The 24,416-nt window shown below is 42.7% G+C and overlaps 1 protein-coding gene across 1 annotated transcript in view; it reads left to right on the plus strand.

Moving 5' to 3' along the window:
- Positions 1 to 8,213, plus strand: part of spata1 (spermatogenesis associated 1) — a 62,799-nt gene extending 54,586 nt beyond the window's left edge. The window contains exons 10-12 of the mRNA XM_048539400.2: positions 1,503 to 1,681; positions 4,668 to 4,766; positions 6,157 to 8,213. Coding sequence (XP_048395357.1) covers positions 1,503 to 1,681; positions 4,668 to 4,766; positions 6,157 to 6,285 — 407 coding nt within the window. The 3' untranslated portion in view covers positions 6,286 to 8,213. The remainder of the gene's footprint in view (positions 1 to 1,502; positions 1,682 to 4,667; positions 4,767 to 6,156) is intronic.
- The last annotated feature ends 16,203 nt before the right edge of the window (positions 8,214 to 24,416 follow it).

Below are 24,416 nucleotides of genomic sequence, written 5' to 3' on the forward strand. Positions count from 1 at the left end.
TTGTTGGAAATGCAGCACCAATTTGCTCATGACAAGCAACCCCTCTCTCACACTCTCACACACACAGAGTAACTGGATAATGGTCGAATAGCCTTTTTTTTTGTTGGTTAGATGGGGCATAATCACTGGACAAAACTCCCATGGCCTTCTGCAAAAGTGATCACATGGTAATCTGGCTCCATGCCTGAGAAGGCAGATTCCATAAATGTGGAGCTGGAAAAGCACAGCAGGTCAGACAGTATCTGAGGAGCAGGAAAGGCAATGTTTCAGGCCAAAACCCTCCATTAGGCACATGGGATGATGGCTTGCCACTTGATTTGAAAGGCAGACCATCCAACAGTGCTGCTGTCTTTCCATACTGGAGGGGGTCTGAGTCCCTCGTGTGTTTACATGCTAGCCACTTGAGTATGTGAGGAAGAGCTAGTCACCCATATTCTCTTACTCAATGACAGATGCTTATTCCAATAAGGTGTCATTCATATGTGTTATTTTGATTGATTAATTTATTGTTGTACAATGAAAAGTGTTGTTTTGCATGCTATTCAGGCAGGTTGTACCGTACAAAGTGCTTCATCAACTTCTCAATGAATTAGAAATTCCTGAATTTCTTCATAACCACTCACACCCTTTATGTAATTACCACTTCGAAAACAATTAGGAGCAGGAGTGGGCCATCTAGCCCAACAAGCCTTACTGAATAGTGGAGCAGGTTCAATGGGCCAAATAGCCTACTCCTGCTCCTATTTCTTATGCTCTTGTGTCCGTAAGGCTGCATCCCATCTTGAGTCGCAAAGTCTTAATGATTTGTGCAGGGAAGTGTCAGAGCAGGAAAGAGAATGATGCAGATCCTGTACTGCAGAGTCCAGTAGCCAACTGGGTATCTTGCCTCAAGAGCTCAAAAATCTGAGGCCGGGAATTGGGGCTTTTTAGTCATGTGAGCAAACATAGCAGAAAGGCGTGATCCTGCGTGCACACTCATCCTTGAAATGAGGGTTCAAGTTCTACAGAAGATAACTAAGCATACAATCATTGAGAAATAATCCCATCGATCTCCATCAATTAAAAATAGATTCAGAGATAATGGGAACTGCAGATGCTGGAGAATCCGAGATAACAAAGTGTGGAGCTGGATGAACACAGCAGGCCAAGCAGCATCTCAGGAGCACAAAAGCTGACGTTTCGGGCCTAGGCCCTCCATCAGATGAAGGGCCTAGGCCCGAAACGTCAGCTTTTGTGCTCCTAAGATGCTGCTTGGCCTGCTGTGCTCATCCAGCTCCACACTTTGTTATCTTATATTAAAAATAGATTATCTGGTTGTCATTACATTTCTGGTTCAGGGAGCTTGCTGCATGTAAATTGACTGCTGCATTTCCTAATTACATCGACAGCTATTCCTCAACAAGGCTTTGTTGTGGCCTCCTCCCACTCCTATCTTCTATGTTTGTGTTTGTCATTCATTCTTCCTGTGTTCCTGATCGTTCCTTGCTCCTTCTATCTGACAGTCCGCAACAGTTGGAAAAAGAAATACTTTGAATCGAAGAAGCTGACTGCCCCTTTAGAAGAAACATCATGCAGGTTACGGAAGGAGCTGGAACAGCATTACCTGAAACTGCTGCAGCACCTGGAGGCCAGGGACTCGAGAAAAAGGCCCACAAAGTCAACCAGCACGAGCGATCCCAAAGTAAATGCTGCTTATTTGGACGATCCAACCATTGTGATAATATAGTCACACAATTGCTACAGAGCAGAATGAGGCCATTCCTGTTGCAACTGTCCCAGGCATTAGTGAGACTGCAGCTGGAGTACTGTGTGCAGTTTTGATCCCTTTACTCGAGGAGGGATTTGGTTATATTGGAAGCAGTCCAAAGGAGGTTCACTTGATCGATTCCACAGATGAGATGTTTGGTGAGGCATCGATTCCAGAGATGAACAGTTTAGGCCTATACTCCCTGGAGTTCAAAGAATGAAAGGAGATCTAATTGAGATCTATAAGATGCTCAAGCAGATAAACAAAGTGGACGTAGGAAGTGATAATGGGAACTGCAGATGCTGGAGAATCCAAGATAACGAAATGTGAGGCTGGACGAACACAGCAGGCCCAGCAGCATCTCAGGAGCACAAAAGCTGACGTTTCGGGCCTAGACCCTTCATCAGAGAGGGGGATGGGGAGAGGGAACTGGAATAAATAGGGAGGGGGGAGGCGGACCGAAGATGGAGAGAAAACAAGATAGGTGGAGAGGAGAATATAGGTGGGGAGGTGGGGAGGGGATAGGTCGGTCCAGGGAAGACGGACAGGTCAAGGAGGTGGGATGAGGTTAGTAGGTAGGAGATGGAGGTGCGGCTTGGGGTGGGAGGAAGGGATGGGTGAGAGGAAGAACAGGTTAGGAAGGCAGAGACAGGTTGGACTGGTTTTGGGATGCAGTGGGTGGAGGGGAAGAGCTGGGCTGGTTGTGTGGTGCAGTGGGGGGAGGGGACGAACTGGGCTGGTTTTGGGATGTGGTGGGGGAAGGGGAGATTTTGAAGCTGGTGAAGTCCACATTGATACCATTGGGCTGCAGGGTTCCCAAGCGGAATATGAGTTGCTGTTCCTGCAACCTTCGGGTGGCATCATTGTGGCACTGCAGGAGGCCCATGATGGACATGTCATCTAAAGAATGGGAGGGGGAGTGGAAATGGTTTGCGACTGGGAGGTGCAGTTGTTTATTGCGAACTGAGCGGAGGTGTTCTGCAAAGCGGTCCCCAAGCCTCCGCTTGGTTTCCCCAATGTTTAGAAAGCCACACCGGGTACAGTGGATGCAGTATACCACAGCCCTGCAGCCCAATGGTATCTTCCCCTCCACCCATTGCATCCCAAAACCAGTCCAACCTGTCTCTGCCTCCCTAATCTGTTCTTCCTCTCACCCATCCTTTCCTCCCACCCCAAGCCGCACCTCCATCTCCTACCTACTAACCTCATCCCACCTCCTTGACCTGTCCGTCTTCCCTGGACTGACCTATCCCCTCCCCACCTCCCCACCTATACTCTCCTCTCCACCTATCTTCTTTTCTCTCCATCTTCGGTCCGCCTCCCCTTCTCTCCCTATTTATTCCAGTTCCCTCTCCCCATCCCCCTCTCTGATGAAGGGTCTAGGCCCGAAACGTCAGCTTTTGTGCTCCTGAGATGCTGCTGGGCCTGCTGTGGACGTAGGAAGGATGTTTCTTCAAGTGGGGCAATCTAAAATGAGTGGTCATAGTTTTTAGGATAAAAAAGAGCAGATTTAAAACAGAGATGAGCAGAAATGCTTCTCCCAAAGGGTCAGGAGTTTGTGGAATTCATTCCCTCAAAGTGCAGTGGATGCCGAAACATTGAGTAAATTTAAGGAGGGGATAGATAGATAGATTTTTTTCACTGAGTAATGGGTTGAAGGATTATGGGAAGCAGGTATGTGAGTGGAGATGAGGCAGAGGTGAGACATCATCATATGAAATGATGGAGCTGAAGGGCATATTCCTGCTGCTAGCTCTTCTTTTCTTATGAATATCAATATTCTATGTTTTCCCTTTCCATAATACATCAGCAGTCATTGTCCAGGCACATAATGGGGCTCCAAAAACAAAGTTGCTGTAAATGCTCAGAAGGTCCGGCAGCATCTGTGAAGAAGAAAACAGAGTTAACGTTTCGGGTCAGGTGACCCTTCCTCAGATGGGGCTAACTGTCAGGACATAAGACCATAAGACATAGGACATTCAGTTCATCGAGTCCACCCTGCCATTTAATCATGGCTGATGGGCATTTCAACTCCACTTCCCTGCACTCTCCCCATAGCCCTTAATTCCTTGAGATCAAGAATTTACCAGACTCTGCCCTGAAGACATTTAACGTCCCGGCCTCCACTGCACTCCGTGGCAATGAATTCCACAGGCCCACCACTCTCTGGCTGAAGAAATGTCTCCTCATTTCCGTTCTAAATCCTAATGCTGTGCCCACGGGTCCTAGTCTCCCTGCCTAACGGAAACAACTTCCCAGTGTCCACCCTTTCAAAGCCATACATTATCTCGTAAGATTCTATTAGATCTCCCCTCAACCTTCTAAACTCTAATGAATACAATCCCAGGATCCTCATTCTATATCTATCTATAATATCTAGTAAATGGAGTGATATTGCATTAGTGACTTTGTATCAGAGCAAATTAAGATATTCATTATGAGGGAGAAGTAACTGGATAATAAGATAAAAATGCTGCATTCATTTCTCTAAACGTTCAGAAAATAAATTAGAATAGGTTTGAAATGCTAGTGTTGTGTTAGAAATTACATGATTTTTCTTGTAATATATGGTTGGCCTTCTGTCTCCCAATCAATTTAAGACCATCAATGGATTAAGGGTAATGGGAACTGCAGATGCTGGAGAATTCAAGATAAGAAAGTGTGGGACTGGATGAACACAGCAGGAAGATGCTGCTTGGCCTGCTGTGTTCATCCAGCCCCACACTTTGTTATAATGGATTAGGGGCATGGGTTCAAGATCAAGGCCCCCCAATGTTGTTTCTGGGAACTTGCTGTGTGTTTAATTACTGCCGAGTTTGGCTGCCTTCTCAAGGCTTTTGTAGTCTGTTTCCTTTTCTTTGTGAGACTTTCTGATGCTTGGTGCAATGATATCAATACAAACACTGATGTTCTTTTACAGAATGACTTAATTATTCAGATTACAACACTCAAGCATGAGATTGATCAGCTGTGCAGAAGTGTGGAAAATGCCAAAATGAAGCTAATTACTGAGATAAAGGTACAGTATTCTGGTCATCTACAGACTACATGGGTAGACTTTAGCACCAGAATTATTTTCATGAACACACAATTGAGTTAGAACAACACAACCATGTTTTTCAGCAGGTTACTAAGACCATAGGACCTAGGAGCAGAAATTAGGCCATTTGGCCCATCGGGTGTGCTGTGCCATTCAATTATGGCTGATAAATTTCTCAATCCCATTCTCCTGCCTTGTCCCCTTATCCTTTGATCCCCTTAACAATCAAAAATCTATCTATCTTCATCTTAAATATACTCAATGACCTGACCTCCACAGCCTTCCGTAGGTTCACCACTCCCTGGCTGAAGAAGTTTCGCCTTATCTCCACTCTAAAAGGTCTTCCCTTTACTGTAAGGCTGGGCCCTTGCGTACTAGTCTCTTATGCCAATGGAAACATCTTCCCAACATTCACTCTGTCCAAGCTTATCCACTTAACCCAAACATCCCTGGATGCGATAGGCAATTCAGCATGGCCAATCCACCTGCACATCTTTGGACTGTGGGAGGAAACTGGAGCACCCACAGGAAACCCATGCAGACAGTCGGGTTGGGGGGAAATAACATGCAAACTCCACACAGACAGTCGCCTAAGGCTAGAATTGATCCCAGACCCCTGGTGCTGTGAGGCAGCAGTGCTAGCCACTGAGCTAATCTGCCATCCCAATATTCTGTAAGTTTCAGTTAGATACCCACCCACCCCCGCCAATCCTTCTAAACTTCATCAAGTAAAGTCCTGGAGACCTCAAACATTCCTAATATGTTAAAGCTTTCATTCCTGGGATCATTTTTGTGAACGTCCCTTGGACCTGCTCCGGAGCCAGTACACCCTTCTTGAGATATGAGACCCAAAATTGCTCACAATATTATAAATGTGCTTTGACCAGAGCTTTATAAAGTCTCAAAAGTATATCCCTGTTTTTATATTCTAGTTCGATCTAAATAACTGCCAACATTGTATCTGCCTTCCTAACTACCAACTCAACCTGTAAGTTAATCTTAAGAGAATCCTGGACTAGCATTCCCAAGTCCCTTTGCACCAGTTTGATGATGACTGATAGTAAACTGCCAAGCTTTATTTCAATTGTTATTAAAATTATGCTTCATCATCATTAATGCAAATAATATTGGAGGTTGCAAAAGGCAACTAGCATACTCCTGCCCCTGTTTCATTGTTTCTACTCAGCTTCGTGTGTCTGTGCCAGTTATAAGCATAGTTATATAAAACAAAACATTGAGTGTGTTCGTACTGTGTACGGTGGTTATGTGAAAGTATGCTCACTCTTTTCAGCTGAGACAGGTAGTAGAAGTTGCCATGTCATTCAGTGGACTTTTGGTAATAGCTTGATAACTCCTATTGCCTTTACAGCTGAGAAAACAGACATCTACAGATCTCCGAGCCCTCCGTGCTGAACTTGCACAGAAGAAAACCCAGTCGTCTCTAAATCGCCTGCATGGTGGTTCTGTAACTCACAGTTTGAATGTTTTAGTGACTTAACCAAAACAAGACTGTTACCTTTGGTCACTTAGCCCTCCCTATGGGATCTTACTTCAATTGGTATCCTGATGTTTCCTGATTTCACTCAAGTGATCCTATTTCAAAAACCACTTCACTGCCCGTGAAGCACTTTAGGACATCAAGGGGTTGTGAACAGCATTACATAAATTCATGTTCTTCCTTTTGCCTCTGTTCAATTTTGACAAGACAAATAACAAAGCCACCTCACTGTTTCTGATTTACTTGCGTATTCTGAAAGACAACCAAATTTGTTCTGTTTTAATTGATCTTTCAGTTATTTAATACAAACTCTTGGAGTGCAGTAGAAGGCTGTAAAGTTGATTCCCCATTTGCAGCTGCTGAAACATGCGATTGTATAATGGTGTAGCTCAGAAAAGGTAAGAAGTGGCCTGTATGAAGACAGGCAAAAAAAACCCCAATAAGTTCCAAAGAGGAAGGGAAGACACTTTTTATTTAAATTGGAATGATTCAAGGAGACAACTCACCAGCATTGTTTCAAGGCCAATAAGGAATGGGAAACAAATGTTCATCAGCATCAATGGCTCATTACATTTTGAAATGAATAATTATTTTCTTCTTTCTTGTGGTTGATGTAAATGTGGACCAGCAGCTATAATTTTGTCAAGTTACAAAATTAATAAATTGTAGGAATTTGAAAGGCAAGATAGTTCGTACTTCAGGATTTTGAAACTTTACTGGCATTTGAAAAAGAATGGACTTATTAGGGAGAGTCAGGGGGATGTCTTAGCTCACAAACTTAAGTTTTTTGAGGAATTCCAAAGATGATTGTTTTCACTCATGCTTTGGTGACTGAGCGGGTGAGTGGATAGAAATATATAAAACTGAGTATGGATAGAATGGATAGCTGGAGTCTCTTTCCCAAGGTGGAAATGTGAAATACCAGGGGCCATAGGTTTAAGGTGAGGGGTTAAAGTTTAAAGGAGATGTGCAAAACTGGTTTTTTTTACACTGAGAGTGGTAGGTGCCTGGAATGTGCTGCCAGGGGAGGTGGTAGAAGCAATATTATAGCAACATTTAAGTGTCATTGCGACAGACTCATGACCAGGCAAAGAATAGAGTGATCCGGAGCATGTGCGGGCATCTCTCTGCCTTAAAAATATTTACAGATTCTTCATCCACTGTCCTTTTGAGGAAGGAAATTCCAAAGACTCTCAACCCTCAAAGAAAATAAAAATCCTCATCTCTGATTTAAAAGGGTGACCCATTATTCTAAAACCATGACCTGTACTTCTAGATTCTGCCACAAAAGGAAGCAGTCAAATCCCCTCAGGATCTTAATAATTTTCAATTAACTCACCTCCAACCTCCAGGGGATAGAGGGCTGGCCTGTTGAGCCTTTCCTCATAGGGTAATTCATTCATTTCAGACTAGTCAATAATTGTAAAACTCCAAAATTTGTTGAAGTTTTTTTTGTCTCACACTAATCAGAATATTCACAAGAAATATTAATGTAACTGTTTTATAGTGTATGAGAAGACAGTGTTGATTGGTTGGCAAGTGAATTCAGTAGTAGAAATGCTGCCAGGAAGAATGTACCCATTAGACGATGACTGATAGTTAACTGCCAAGCTTTGTTTAAATTGATATTAAAACTATGCTTCATCGTCATCAATGCAAATAATGTTGAAGTTTGCAACTGGCAAATAACAAATAGATGATGTATTTTTACGCAGCATGTTATTGTAAAAGTTGGTGTGCGTTGCATTTATGGTTACTTGCAAAGAGGTATAAAGAAGAAAAATTGCAGACCTGTTGGGGAAAGAAACGATAGTATTGTGTATTTAATGGTTTCTTGTACTTTTAATGTGTCTCAGAGTTGTGAAAATATGATGATAGTTTCAAAATGTACAACAGGTTTATTTATGATAATTAAAATGTGAGGCTGGATGAACACAGCAGGCCCAGCAGCATCTCAGGAGCACAAAAGCTGACGTTTCGGGCCTAGACCCTTCATCTTGGATTCTCCAGCATCTGCAGTTCCCATTATCACAGGTTTATTTATGTGTGTTTTTAAATATCACTGCAATCACAAAATGTTTGTACTTTTATTCATTCATGGAATGAGGGCATCACTGGCTGGGTCAGCATTTATTGTCCATCTCTAATTGCCCAGAGGGCAGTTCAGAATCAGCCACATTGCTGTGGGTCTGGAGTCACACGTAGGCCAGACCTGGTAAGAATTTCAGGTTTCCTTCCCTAAAAGACATTGGTGAAATCATCCCTATCTAGCTCCAAATTTTAGATTTTTCTGTAGTATGTGTGTAGTTTATCTTTTAACCAATACCCAGGGCCAACCAACTAAGCTCGGTGAATGTCAAATGTAAACAGGCTCACTTAGCGGAATAGCAAATAAATGAATATTGTGGGGGGTGCATAGTGGTGCATGGTAATCTCACTGGACAAATGATCCTAGACTAATGTCTGGGGTCTTGGCTTCAAATTCCAGCATTGAAGAAAAATGTTGGACACTACAGGGAGCAGGGCTACAACTGAACGGCTCTTTCAAAGGGGCAGAAGAGCCGCTTGTATTATCTCACTCTGTCATTCTGCAAAGACCCAAATGATGATCGACTCTTGCAAAACATAATGTGCTTTGAAATAGCAGAAGCAACAATTTATCAAATATAGAGGCAGATATATTATTCTGCATAAAGAACCTTATAGTACAATGCACTGGGATAGGGGATGTTAATATCATTCTTAGCAAATTGGAATTTTTTTATGTCCTGGCAAGCTCTTTACAAAACCAATTTAAAAACTACAACAATGTAAACTTTTCTTGTACGTGGTAGGATTGAGTTTCCGATTTGGCTGCAATCGGAAAACTCAGCACAAATTAAGAATGCTGTTTATTATTGCAAGTGAATTTATAGTTTGTTTTACCACCCCAAGTCACTTGTATAACTTCAAATGTAGCATCTTCCAAGAATCAGCGCAATCAGTATAAAAGCATCTTCTTTTTGTTCTGTTACGGGCTATGGGCATTGCTGGCAAGAGCAGTGTTTATTGTCCATTTGTAACTGCCCTTGAATTAAATCACTTGCTTTTCCATTTCTGTTTTGAGCCAACCTCTGTGAATTGCTACCAAGTTACTTCATATTTAATACTTCCTGAAGGACGTAAGTTCTGTAGGAATGTAGAAGAACAGACTTTTGTTTCTAGTTGTGTGGAAAATATCTGGAGTGGTTTATTTAAGAGATCATTGAAAGGTCACTGTGGCCACTGGAAGTTTTTATTTTTTTAAATGAGGGTTCCTAGAGATCACAAAGCTAGTGATAACTGCTTGTGCTCCTGAGATGCTGCTTGGCCTGCTGTGTTCATCCAGCCTCACATTTTATTATCTTGGAATCTCCAGCATCTGCAGTTCCCATTATCTCTGATAACTGCTTGTTTTGTTGTAGACCTCTGCTGGGACTGCTGAACAGTAAGTGGCATGAACTGTACTTTTATACCTGGAATTATTTGAGGGACAAAAAGCATGTGAGGAAGGGATGCCCAGCTCATCTCTTCTATTTTGTGAAAAGAGTTCTCTTGAGTTCAGGATGAAACTCAATGGTTCTTCTGCAACAGTGATTGCAGAAACTTCTCAGTATGGTATTTCCTGAGCAAGATGTATCAGTCGAGACACCAGAGACAACTGTGCATATTTAGTGACTTCACCACTCATGTAGAACATAGAGCAACAGACTTTGGAACTTTCAATGCCTCCTCCTTTTTAGCTTCTACAATGATCCACTGGGCAAAGTGTTTTTCTCAGAAAAACAATCTCTACAGGGAACTCTTTTTTTTAATCCTTTAGCTGGCAATGTACAAGCATGTGTGTGATTTCAGGTTATTTTGAGAGGTAAACAGCTATACTTCTACATTACTCACATGTTGGCTAGTTGTTGCATCCTCATTTGAATAAACTTTGGTCTGATAATAAATGAATAATTATGTTTATTACCTTTGGTAATTTTTAAAATTTAAAATCTGATTTAGATTAGATTAGATTCCCTACAGTGTGGAAACAGGCCCTTCGGCCAAACAAGTCCACACCGCCCCTTGAAGCATCCCACCCAGACCCATCCCCCTATAACCCACACACCCCTGAACACTACAGGCAATTTAGTATGGCCGATCCACCCAGCCTGCACGTCTTTGGACTGTGGGAGGAAACTGGAGCACCCGGAGGAAACCCACGCAGACACGGGGAGAATGTGCAGACTCCACACAGACAGTTGCCCGAGGCGGGAATCGAACCCGGGTCCCTGGCGCTGTGAGGCTGCACTGCTAACCACTGAGCCACCATGCCGCTCTTAGTTAAGGTTTTTAATTGGCTACTTTGGTATTAGGAAATATCTTTTTTATTTTGTGACTGATGAAGCAATGAGATTACAGTAACAGTGCACCACTCCAGCCTCAGTTGTAACAGGATCTGTAGTTACACTGAGGCCAAATCAAGAAAAGATGGCAATTTTCTTCCTGTACAGGATATTTAGTGAACTAGATGGATTTTCATGACAATCAGCAGCAGTTTTATGGTCACCATTATGGAAATGACTTTATTTATTGATTTACTATTAAACTACACAAAATTATAGAATTATTACCGTGCAGAAGGAGGCCATTCAGCCCATTATGCCTGCACTGATGCTATAATGTAGTTTGGCTATATTATTTAGTGCCAATCGCCTGCCATTTCTCCATACCCCACACATCATTACTATCTAAAATCCAGTGCCCTCTTGAGTGCATCAAATGAATTTGTGTCCACCATAGTTCCAGGCAGTGCATTCCACATCTTAACTACTCACTGACTGATTAAGTTTTTCCTCTCATCACCTTTGCTTCATTTACACATCACTTTAAATCTGTGTCCTCATTCTTTTCTCTTCTATGAATGCTTCTCCCTACTTACTCCATCCAGCCAGCTGACCAAATCTCTTCTTAGACTTCACCTCTCCAAGGGTCAAGCCTCAAAGTCTTCAGTTTATCCCCACAACTGAAGTTTCTCATCCTTGGAGCCATCAGTGTAAATCTCTTCTGCACCTTGTCCAATGCATTCATGTGTTTCCTGTCATGTGGCACCCACAGCTGCTCACAATACTGAGGTCTAACAAGTGTGTTAAATTCCATAAAGGTGGATTCTAAACCCGTGCTCCAGTCATCTGTATTCCCAATGCAGCAACATTTCCCAAAATCTTTCCGAAACAGTTTCTTTTATCCATTTTGCAAAGTTCTCCTTGACATATCTAATAATTTTAAACTGATGCAGTTTTAGTAATAGAGGTGAAAATGGGATTATTGGCAAAATAACTATTTAATGAGCATATTAATTACACCACCCAAAGAAGTCTGATTGTAATGATCAAAGATGACTTACAAATAAATGGTGCTGAAACACTTGACATGTTCATTGTTGTATTCACAGTATGGAGATAGGCGGCCAAATCAAATCAGCTTCCCTAACTCTGTATTCACAACACAGTAAAATTAATGTCTTCAAAGACTGTAAAAATTGACTTCAATGGCTTCTAACCAAACTTATTGAATAACTAATACCAGCCTTTGTGAATAATCAATGCTAGACGCTGGATGTGTAATTCAAACTAGAGACTTAGCAGTTTGTTGACAATACACTGTCCTTACAGAGCAAGGTTAAACCACGAGCTGATCTAATTAATGATGAATCTTTAAATCCAGTCCTCTTTAATTTTAGCCCAGCTCTCTTACAACAGAACAGAGTTAAAGAGAGACTGTTAAGGGATAAGTCAAAAGGGAAAAATAAATGAGATACAACTGGCCAGTTCACTAAAGCAGATTTCACAATCTATTACATCATCAGCACATAGGATTATATCTTTCTTGGTTTCTGGTAATCCTGATGCGTGCAAGTAGCTCCCAATATGCTCTAAGGAATATTCATTTAATTCTTATAACTGAGACTCTAATTTCTGAACATTCAATAACTTGATATTTAGAGAGAGCAATCGACGTCCCATTCTATTGCTTTCGCAATCACAATCCTTCTGATCCAAAATCAGTCCAAAAACCGGTTCAAACTTGACCTCTCGCTGCCAAGCTGATACTCTCACATGAGGTCCCAGTTAAATTCAACTTCCTGTCTCTGCTAGAGCATAAAGCCTCTCCAGAGTCACAGTGTCCATGAGTGAGCAACTTTTAATAAGAAACAAACTGCAATTAATTTTCAGGCTTGACCTCAAAAACAAATACCAGTGTGTTTGCTCTCTTTTTCTAAAACACAAGCTGCTGCTCACAGTCTGAATGTCATCTTCAGCTCACAGTTCACAACTCCAAACCAAAAAACTCGAAAAGAAGCAGAATAATGAAAAATCAGCAAAGGTTCCAAATGGTGTGCTCTGGTCAGTTCTGTAGTATATCAAGTATTTTTAATTTGTAAAAGTTGCAAAATAGCTTCTCCTCATCCTTGGTTGTCTTCCTTTCGGATGAACTCCACTTGAACACTCATTATAAAAGCAGAGTTGCTAATGGGGAGCAGACTCCACATCAGGTTAAATCTGATCTTCCTGGGCATGGGGGAGACGGTGAAACAGCATCAGGAATGCCAACACTGGACACAAGACTCCTCTAGGCGAAAGAGGCAGTTTACTTCAGGAGGCAAAGTTTTGTGCCAAAACCGGAAGAATGGACATGCATGGATAAGAGGTATGGTCAACACAAGGTCACATCCCGCGACATATACAGTTTGGATAGGAGAGGTGGTCCTGAACAAGCACGTGGACCACATGAAACCTCGCAAACGAGGCGGGAGCAAAACATACCTGGTCTTTCAGAACCTGTGGGCTCTCCTCATCTGCCTAGCATCAAAGAAATCTCTGAGGATGAGACGGACATGGCAGATGTTGCAATCTCAATGCTGTTGCCACCTGAAGAAGATGAATTTCGGGCCGAGATGCTGTAGGCGCAAGAGGCAGGCTACGGTCTGGTATATAGAACATTGAACAATACAGTGCAGAACAGGCCCTTCGGCCCTCGATGTTGTGCCAACCTGCCACCAGTACGTGAGTAAGATTCAGAGGGAAACACCTCAGCAGAAGGTACAGGAGAAAGAACAGGCCTACAGTCCAGGACTTAGTGGGGAAGGGTTGTAGCGATTGTAACAAGGTCAGCCAGGTGGATCTCATGGAATATGAATTCCCTGATTGGACCAGATTAACATCCCCAATCAGGGAGCCCTGGCTGACAGAAATGAACAGGATTATCAGGGGTTCTGCTAACTCTAGGAGCCAGCTCTGTACTAGCCGGGTCAGTGTCATGTACTATGCATGTGTAAATAAAGGATGATTTGGTGGCAGGATACCAGCCTTCGTGGAGTTATTTCAGTCTCCATTATGGTGCAGAAAAATGGGCAGCTCTCCTGCTCACCCAGCAGGATCTCCAGGTCCATGTCCACATGGTGGAGAACATCAACTGGCTCTCTGGGTCATGTTCTTGTGGCACCACCTACATGGGCATCAGTCCCTGAGTGCCCCGAGTGTTATGTAGCCAGGCTTTAACTATAGCATCAGTATTATCAATACCCAGGCTGATGGCATTGGCAAGCATCTTCAACTCTCTAGCCCAGCAAATCCCCACAAATAATGCCACACAACTTCGGCTGCGTTATCAGTGATGAGCTGAATGTCACATGAGAAAGGTCACTCTGAGCCATTAGTGAACCAGACACCATCAATCTTGCTCGACAAAACACATGAACATGCCAACCTATAGGCAGTGACTGTTCCCCCGATTGGCAAGATGGCATAATCACATCCTCTTCAAAACCTTGCATTTATGTAGCAACTTGGAGCACCTTTCAAAGCACATATATCACTGTTAAAATGTGGAAAATGAAGCAAGACTTTTGTTGACAACAAGATTTCAAAAATAGCTTATAACAATGATCAGAATATCTTTCAGAGGTGTTATTTGAGAAGTAAATATTGCTCAGGATATAGGGGGATAAGGCTGGCTGCTCTTCAAATTAATGCTTTGGAGTGTCCCTTGCAAAACAGCACATCTGACCTTGATTGAAACTGGTTATGCAAAATGTTTAACCCAATGCAATGGTAACGCTGCTTGCTCCAACTTTCTCATCAATTGTAATCATAGAGTCATATGGCACTGAAATAGACCCCTTGGTCCAACCAGTCCATGTCGAACATAATCCCAAACTAAAACAGTCCCACCTGCCTGCTCCTGGCCCATATCCCTCCAAACTTTTCCAATTCATGTACTTATCCAAATGTCTTTTAAACATTGTAGCTGTGCTCACTTCCTCAGGAAGTTCATTCCACGCACCAACCACCGTCTGTGTAAAAAAAGTGGTCTCTCATGTCTTATTTAAATCTCTCTCAGCCCACCTTAAAAATGTGCCTCTTGGTCTTGAAATAGCCCATCCTAGAGAAAAGATAACTACCATCAAACTCTATCTATCGAGTTCATGATTTTATAAATTTTTGTCAGGTCGCCTCTCAACTTCCTTCACTCCACTGAAAAAACGTCCCGGCCTATCCAGCCTTTCTTTATAACTCAAACCTTCCATACCTGGCAATGTCCTGGCAAATGTCTTCTGAACCCTCTACAACTTTAAATAACTGGGCGACCGTAACTGGATGCAGTATTCCAGGAGAGATCTCACCAAAGTCCTGTACAACCTCAACGTAACTGAGCAATGATGGCAAACATGCCAAACGCCTTTTTTGCTGAACTGGGTATTCAGATACTTGCTAAACCCTGTGCACAGCAAATACTGCTTCATGAAACACTGTGATATTCTCACTTGACAAGGAATGCTGTAGAGTACAGTCTCCACTGTGTTTTGCCTGATAGTCTTACCGTGTAAACAAAATATGGGCATTTGTAGCCATCATCCCAATATCTACCAGTGATCAATCTGGACAGCATCTGCATGATCTCTTTATATGCAATCCACTTTGCAATTTGGGAACTGCATGGAGCACGTTTAAAAGTAAACTTTAGCAATTTGTATCTTCCAGGCTGTAAAATACAGAAGTATGACATTATTGTATTTGTTGATACAGTTGCATTGCTAATATCAAAAATATAGAAATTAACTGCTTGATCTCCAAGTTTACAGGCTACAAAAGACAATTGTAACATAGGACTATGGTAACCTATCTCCTCCTTAAATTTTATTGCAATAACCACTGGGCATTGATCTAGTGGTATTATCGCTGGACTGTTAATCCAGAGACCCAGATAATGTTCTGGAGACCCAGGTTTGAATCTGCCATGGCAGATGGTGGAATTTGAATTCAATAAATATCTGGAATTAAGAATCTAATGATGACCATGAATCCATTGTCAACTGTTGAAAAAACCCATCTTGTTCACTAATGTCCTTTAGGGAAGGAAACTGCCATCCTTACCTGGTCTAGCCTAGGTGTGACTCCAGACCCACAGCAATGTGGATGACTCTTAACAGCCCTCTGGGCAATTAGGGATGGGCAATAAATGCTGCCTGGCCAGCGATGTCCTCATCCCGTCGATGAGAAACAAAGTAAAACTCAATGCCGCAGCTTTCACCACCCTCTGGGACAATGAATTCCACAGATTACTGACCCTGTGAGAGAAGTAATTTCTCTTTGCCTTATCCTAAAACTATGAGCTCTTATTATGGATTCCTCCACATATCCTCTGTATGTTTACTTTATCAATATCCTGTCAATGTAGTTTTCACAAGAAAACATAACGATTCATTACACAATGAAACCATGAATGCTATAATATTAGATGAACAATCTCATTAAAATTATCAGAAAAAAAAACATTATTTTTATCTCAGCAGTATACACAAGTACTCAAACCTCAGTGCAGAGTTACCTCTATCTCTGCTAAAGCCCTTGGTTCAGTTGCCACAGCCTTAATTAGATTCCTTCTGGCCAAATGCTCCTTATTCAAATCTGTCCAGCACACTGAGTATCCAATTAAGACAACGTGGACTATAATTGTAATTTAGAACTACTCATTATTTTAGTTTTAATTTCTTCTAGCCTTTATTGCGAACCGAGTGGAGGTGTTCTGCAAAGCGGTCCCCAAGCCTCCGCTTGGTTTCCCCAGTGTAGAGGAAGCCACACCGGGTACACTGGACAACTGCACCTCCCAGTCGCAAACCATTTCAACTCCCCCTCCGATTCCTCAGACGACATGTCCATCATGGGCCTCCTGCAGTGCCACAATGATGCCACCCGAAGGTTGCAGGAACAGCAACTCATATTCCGCTTGGGAACCCAGCAGCCCAATGGTATCAATGTGGACTTCACAAGCTTCAAAATCTCCCCTTCCCCCACTGCATCCCAAAACCAGCCCAGCTCATCCCCACCTCCCTAATCTGTTCTTCCTCTCACCCATCCCCTCCTCCCACCTCAAGCCGTACCTCCATTTCCCACCTACCCAGCTCATCCCTCCTCCTTGACCTGTCCGTCCTCTCCGGACTGACCTATCCCCTCCCTACCTCCCCACCTATACGCTCCTCTCCGCCTATCTTCTCCTCTATCCATCTTCGGTCCGCCTCCCCCTCTCTCCCTATTTATTCCAATTCCCTCTCCCCGTCCCCCTCTCTGATGAAGGGTCCAGGCCCAAAACGTCAGCTTTTGAGCTCCTGAGATGCTGATTGGCCTGCTGTGTCCATCCAGCCTCACACTTTGTTATCTTGGATTCTCAGCATCTGCAGTTCCCATTATCTCTGACAGCATGGAAACAGGCTCTTTGGTCCAAACTGATCCATGCTGCCCACGGTGCCCGCCCAGCTAGTTCCAACAGCTCAATTTGGTCTATATCCCTATAAACCCTTCCCATCCATGTACCTATCCAAATGTTTTTTAGATGTTGCTATTGTACCTGCCTCAACCACATTCTCTGGCAGCCCGTTCCATACACACACCACTCTCTGTGTGAAGAAGTTGCCCCTCAGATCCTTCTTAAATCTTTCCCCTCTCCACCTGAAACATGTGCCCTCTCATTTACAATTCCCCATCCCTGGGAAGAAGACTATATGCATTCACCCAATCTATGCCCCTCATGATTTTACACACCTCAATAAGGTCACTCCTCTTTCTCCTACTTTCCAAGCAATAACGTCCTATCTTGGCCAGCCTCTCCCTATAACTCAGGGTCTAACAGTCCTGGCAACACCCTCATAAATCTTCTTTGCACATTTTCCAGTTTAACTATATCTTTCCTTTAACAGGGTGACCAAAAAGTACACAATATTCCGAGTGTGACTCACCAACGACTTATATAACTGTAACATAACATCCCAACTCCTATACTCAGCACCTCGACTGATGAAAGCCAGCATGCTAAATGCTTTTTCCATCACCTCTGATGCCGCTTTCAACAAACTATGCACTTGTCCCTCTGTATCACAACATTCCTCATGACCTTACCATTGACTGTTTCAGTCCTACCTTGGTTTGACTTTCCAAAGAGCAACACCTCACACGTATCTGTATTGAACTGCATTTGCCAATCCTCAGCCCACCTCCCCATCTGATCAAGATCCCTCTGTAATTTTTGATAACCTTCTTTGTCATCAACAATATCTCCTAATTTTGTATTATCTGCAAACTTACTGTTCATGTGTTGTACATTCACATCCAGATCATTTATGTAAATAACAAATAACAAAGGTCCTAGTACTGACCCCTGGGCAGACCACTAGTCACAGGCCTCCAGTCCGAGAAACAACCTGCAACTATCACCCTCTGCTACCTACCATTGAGCCAATTTTGAGTCCAATTAGCTAGCTCTCCCTGGATCCCTTGCAACCTAACCTTCATGACTAGCCTGCTGTGTGAGACCTTGTCAAATGCCTCACCGAAGTCCATATAGACAACATCCACTGCCCTACCCTCATCCACCCTCTTGGTTACCACTTGAAAAAACTCTAAAACATTTGTCAGACATGACTTCCCATGCACATACTCATGCTGATTATCCCTAATCAGACCTTGATTATCAAAATGTTGATTGATTCTGTCCCTCAGTATCCTCTCCAAGGATTTGCCTAGCATTGATATCAGACTCACTGGCCTGTAGTTCCCTGGCTTGTCTTTGCTACCTTTCTGAAGCAATGGAACAACATTAGCCACCCTCCAGTCTTCCAGAACTTCACCAGTGGCTAAAGATGAAGGAAGAATCTCTGCAGGGGCCTCTGCAATTTCTTCCCCAGTCTCCCACAACATCCAAGGATAGACTTGATCAGACCCAGGGAATTTACCCACCTTAATGCGATCTAAGGCTGCAAACACCTCCTCTCTGGTAATATGTACGATGTCCAAAACATCCCCACTTTTTTCTCTTATTTCCTTAACATCCACGATTTTCTCCTCAGTAAAACACTGAGGAGAAATATTTATTAAAAATCTCCCCCATCTCCTGTTGCTCCACATATAGAAGGCCGTGCTGATCTTTAAAAGAATCAAGTCATTTCTTTGCAGAACTGAAAATCCATTTTCACACACATTCTCAACCATAAATATTGTAAAATGAGCCTTCATAAGAGTTCAGGTACAGATTAACAGTTGAACAGAACCACGGACAGATTCAAGGGATTGAACCCTCTACTACAGTTCCAATGTTTCTTTAATTCTGTGAAATTAACAATCTATTGTACAATTAACATTAATTTATAAACTAAATCTGTAAGAACACAGTTCTGAGAATATCCTAATGAATTAAGATATTAAAAGGCAAGAATATGGTCAAGACTGACAGCATGTCAATGGATACAAATAAAAATTAGAGAAAAGTTAGTGGAGGGCAAATACTAAAATTGTAACATTTCTGAAAAATTCTGGAAGGAAGTTAACTAATTATGAAATAATGGGCTTTTCTAAATTAGATGCCCTGTTGGGGCAGTGAGTGTGCCAGAAGAACTGGTTTCCAAAAAATGGACTTTACACTCAGTTCTAATAGAGTGATAAAGACATACAGCATGGAAGCAGACCCCTGCCCAACCAGTCCATGCTGACCACAATCCCAAACTAAACTAGTCCTGTCTACCAGAGATAATGGGAACTGCAGATGCTGGAGAATCCGAGATAACAAAGTGCGGAGCTGGATGAAAACAGCAGGCCAAGCAGCATCATAGGAACAGGACTCACTTAGCCTGGGTCCCGCCAAACATTTTTTATTCATGTGCTTATCTAAAAGTCTTTTAAACATTCTAACTGTGCCCGCATCAACCACTTCCTCTGGAAGTTCGTTCTACACACGAACCGCTCCCTGTGTAAAAAAACAGATTTTTAAAAAATCTTTCTCCTCTCACCTTAAAAATACACCCCTAGTCTTGAATTCCCCCACCCAAGAGAAAAGACAAATGCCATTCGCCTTACTGCTCTCTAGATTTTATAAATCTCTGTGGTTGGTTCACTAACTGAGCTGGTTCGTTCATTCGCAGACATTTCATTACCATGCTGGTTAACATCATCAGTGCGGCCTCTGATGAAGTGCTGTTGTTTTCCTGCCTGGTATTTAAACTCTGGGGTCCACTGGAATTGATTACCTCATTTCTGGTTTTCCTTTCCAGTGGAGTATATACAGGGTCTAGAGGAAAAAGTCCCCTTCCCCCACTGCATCCCAAAACCAGCCCAGCCTGTCTCCGCCTCCCTAACCCGTTCTTCCTCTCACCCGTCCCTTCCTCCCACCTCAAGCTGCACATCCATAGTTTGGATCGGATTTGCGTAAGGGCCATGCTTTTGAGCCTCTGCATCATTGCTTCTGCAATTGGTGATGGGGTGCTTTGGTCTTCGTTGTAATTCCTTGGCTAATCTACATGAAGTTGTGCCTGGGACGGAGAATATGGATCTTCCAATTTGTGGACTTTTGGGAGGCCATAGAATCGGGAGGTGTTTGTCCCTTCTGGTTTCATTTTTAGGTAGTCTTTGTTGATTTGTCCAGTCTGTTTCAATCTCTTTAGTGTGTAGATTATTTTGTTATCCATTTGCAGTGGCGGGTCTATTTGCACTTGCCAGTATGTATTCGTGCCTGCGAGTCATGCCTGTGCTTTAGTGAGGTAGTCCCGTTTTTCTAGTATTACTGTCATGCGCCCTTTGTCTGCTGCTCATACTGTGATGTTCTTGTCCTTTTTCAGTCCTTCTAGGGCCTTCCTTTCCGGTGTGTTAGGAGAGTTAAGTTCACTCTTTCTGGTCAGTGTTGGGATCACTGTTTGTCCTATGGCTTGTTGTGTTTCCTCAATGATGCCGTTGGTCTTCAGTGTGGCTAGGAATTCTGTCTTGTTAGTGTCTCTGTGGCTGTGGCTGAGTCCTCATGGTGGAATAATTTTCTCTGAGTCTGTTAGTTTCCCTTACCCACTATAAATAGAGCCAACATAATATATAAAATTCCACACAAGGACTGTGACAAACATTACATTGGACAGACAGGAAGAAAATTGGCCACAAGAATACATGAACACCAACTAGGAACAAAAAGACATGACCAATACTCATTCATCTCCAGTCACATGGATAAGGAGAACCACCAGTTCAATTGGGACAGCATCAGGATCCTCGGACAGGACGAACAGAGACAAGCTCGGGAATTCCTAGAGGCCTGTTCCTCCACCAAGAAGGCCCTCAACAAACACATAGAACTGGACCCTTTATATACACCACTGCGAAGGAAAACTGGAAATGAGATCATCAATTCCAACAGACTCAGAGTTTAAATAACAGGCAGGAAAACACAACAGCGCTTCATCAGGGGCTGCACTGATGATGTCACCCAGCAGGGTAATGAAACATCTGCAAACGAACGAACCAGCTCAGTGAGTGAACCAACCACAGCATCTACAACCCAAGCTACGGATCTACTTAAGAACCTTAATAAATCTCTGTAAGACGACCCTAAAACCTCCCACAGCCCAGTGAAAAAAGACTCAGCCTCTCCAGGCTCACCTTATAACTGAAACCTTCCATTCCTAACTACTGTCTGGTAAATCTGTTCTGAACCCTCTGCAGTTACTAATATCCTTTTCATAACAGTGCGACCCGAACCAGACACAGTACTCCAGAAAAAGACTTACCAAAGTCCTGTACAACCTCAATGTAATGTCCCAATTCCTATCCTTAAAGGTCTGAGCAATGAAGACGAGCATCCTAAATGCCTTATTAACCATGCTGTCACACCATATGTGACACAGACTTCAAAGAATTATCACTTGAACCCCTAGGGCTCTCTGTTCTACAGCACTACCCAAGGCCCTATTTTAAATTGTATATATCCTGCCTTTTCTTGTTTTACCAAAATACAATACTTTTTCTTGCACAATGCAAACTAACCATTTCTCCTTACCTCCTGGAAATGCTCACAAGAGTAGTCATAATCAAACCATGGGAGTCCAAGTATAATCTTTTTGGGATCCACACCCAGCTTGATATAATGGGACAGACCTAAATGGGCAGAAGTATAATGGTCTTAGGTCAACATTGATAAGGAGCAGGCACAGTCTTCACCAGAAGATCATACTGTTCATACCTGATAATGTCTCATCATAGGGAGCATTTGCTTTTGCTTTTTCAAGTTGCATGTCATAGGCCTTCACTCATAGAAAGTCACAGGAATTTGCTATTCATGCATAATCATTGCACTTGCCACCTGGACAATTTGCTTCCAAATGTGGATGGCTCATGGGAACTGTGAAATTAACAGAGTAAAAGTATATCAGTGATACAGACATTACAGCACAGGAAGAGGCCATTTGGCCCATCGTATCTCAACCAACCCCCTGCGTACCAACCCAGCCAGTCCCAGTCTCTCTGGATTGAAACAGCTTATTGTCCTTTTGTGTCTATTCAATTTTCTTTTGATCATCTTCACTTCCATTTTCCAGGTTGGTTGCAAGTTTCAGGTCATTAATCCCACAGTGCAAAACAGTTCTTTCACATATTGCTCCATGGCCCTTTATCCCTTACCATTAGTCCTCTACCATTAACTAGTGAGAAGAGCTTTATACTTGTTTACTTTTCTCTAAACCTGAAAAAATCTCTCCGCAATCTCCCTTGGTCCAACAAGACCAGCCCAAGCAGCTCCAAACAAACCTTGTGGCTTAAATTCTGCACCTTGGAATTATTTTGTTTAATGTTCTCTGCACGATCTCAAGGAATCTCCTATCCTTCCAAAAGAGATGAGCGTTATCAAATCAGCGATGATCTTGTTGAATAGCAGAGGAGACTCAATGGACCAAATGGCCTACTTCTGCTCTTTATGGTCTCCTTGTCTTATGGTTGTATGCAACTTTGGAAGGATTATGCAGGGTCTGTATAAACAAAGATTTCCTCTTCTTTACCAAGAGCCTTCATGGAGTAAATAAGGACAAAACATTTCCCTGGGCAGGAGGCTCATAAACAGGATTCACAGATTTCAGAGAATTGCCACAAGAGCCCGACACAAGGTGAGATGAGTGTTTTACATGTGGAGTTGAAATGCAGCGTGGAAGTTGATTCAATAGCAGCTTTCAAAAGGGAACTGGATAAAGATATGAGATAAACTGGAGAGCAATGGGCAGAGAGCAGGGAAATGGGAGTCACTGGGTGTCTTTTACAAACAGAAAGCACAGGGCTGATGGGCCAAATGCTCTCCTTCTGTGCTGCATCATTCTTAAACACATGTGAAAGTTACAGTTCAGATCTAGACAATGGTGGAAGCTGTGCGTCGATCCAGCTGTCTCACTGGAGGCTCAAATTGCTGCATTACCGAGACCTGCTGTACCTGCAGCTGAGATAATAAAATGTGAGGCTGGATGAACACAGCAGGCCCAGCAGCATCTCAGGAGCACAAAAGCTGACGTTTCGGGCCTGGACCCTTCATCAGAGATGGGGATGGGGAGAGGGAACTGGAATAAATAGGGAGAGAGAGGGAGGCGGACCGAAGATGGAGAGTAAAGAAGATAGGTGGAGAGGAGAGTATAGGTGGGGAGGTAGGGAGGGGATAGGTCAGTCCAGGGAGGACCTGCTGTACCTGCAGCTGAAGTTGATTCAGCGTAAAATATCTTGTAACCACTTTGTAACTAGACAATGCACTAAGAAACAGCAACTAGAAATCACCTCTCCAGGAAAAAAGATCCATGTTTATTTATAAATTCCTAATTAGTTAAACAAATGACAAAAACAGAAATTGCTGGAAAAGCTCAGAACTTTCACTCAACCCAAAATGTTAAGTCTGATTTCTCTCTGCAGATGCTGATAGACCTCCTGAGCTCTTCGAACAATTTCTACTTTTGTGTCTGATTTACAGCATCAACAGTTCTTTCGGTTTTTATTAAACACACGATTTGGCTCCATTTTGTGAAAGGCGGCTCTTTCACCTGAGACGCAGGTATTTCACGATGGAAAACATCTTCCATCTCCTCAAGCAGTTTGGGTAGTTTTTGATGATTTTCCAATAAGATTCAACAGTTCCAGGAGGATTCCATCCATGGACTAAATCTTGGTGAAATATACAGTGTCTTTGATCCAAGCTGTCTGTTCCTTTTCATCTGTCAACTGTTTCTGATGTACATGTTCTGGTGGAATGAGAAGAATGTTGTTAAAGCTTCGATCTCAGAATAGACAATCTCATGGTACAATACCAAACAAACCTGCCAACTTTACCAAGAAATGAGGGGAGGGAGAGTCAATTGGAATTTGCATTTGCATGGCATCTTTCGCATCCTCTTCCATCCTTCATATCCAATGAATTATTTTTTGAACTATGATCACTGTGTTTTTCTATGTTGATGTAATGGTGAATATGTCTCCACCAAGGTCTCTCAGACAGGGCATTAAGTACTTGACCAGCTTGCTACTCTGATGGTGCTAGTTGTGAGTTTAATATTGCCCAAGGCATCATGAGAACTCTGTGTTCTTCTTTCAGTTGTTCCCCTTCAAGGTCCTCTATACCCACCTGTACAAGCATGTCAACCAAAGTTCATTGTCTCGTCAGCATCATGCTCAGATGGGCAGAACAGTGATAAATGGAATTTAGATGTGAAAAGTGTAAGGTGATGAATTCTGGGAGGACTAACAAGGCCAGGGAATACTCATTTAATGGTAGGACCCTGGGAAATACAGAGGATCAGT

This window comes from Stegostoma tigrinum, chromosome 8, assembly GCF_030684315.1.
Source record: "Stegostoma tigrinum isolate sSteTig4 chromosome 8, sSteTig4.hap1, whole genome shotgun sequence".
In the NCBI taxonomy this organism is placed as follows: Eukaryota; Metazoa; Chordata; class Chondrichthyes; order Orectolobiformes; family Stegostomatidae; genus Stegostoma; species Stegostoma tigrinum.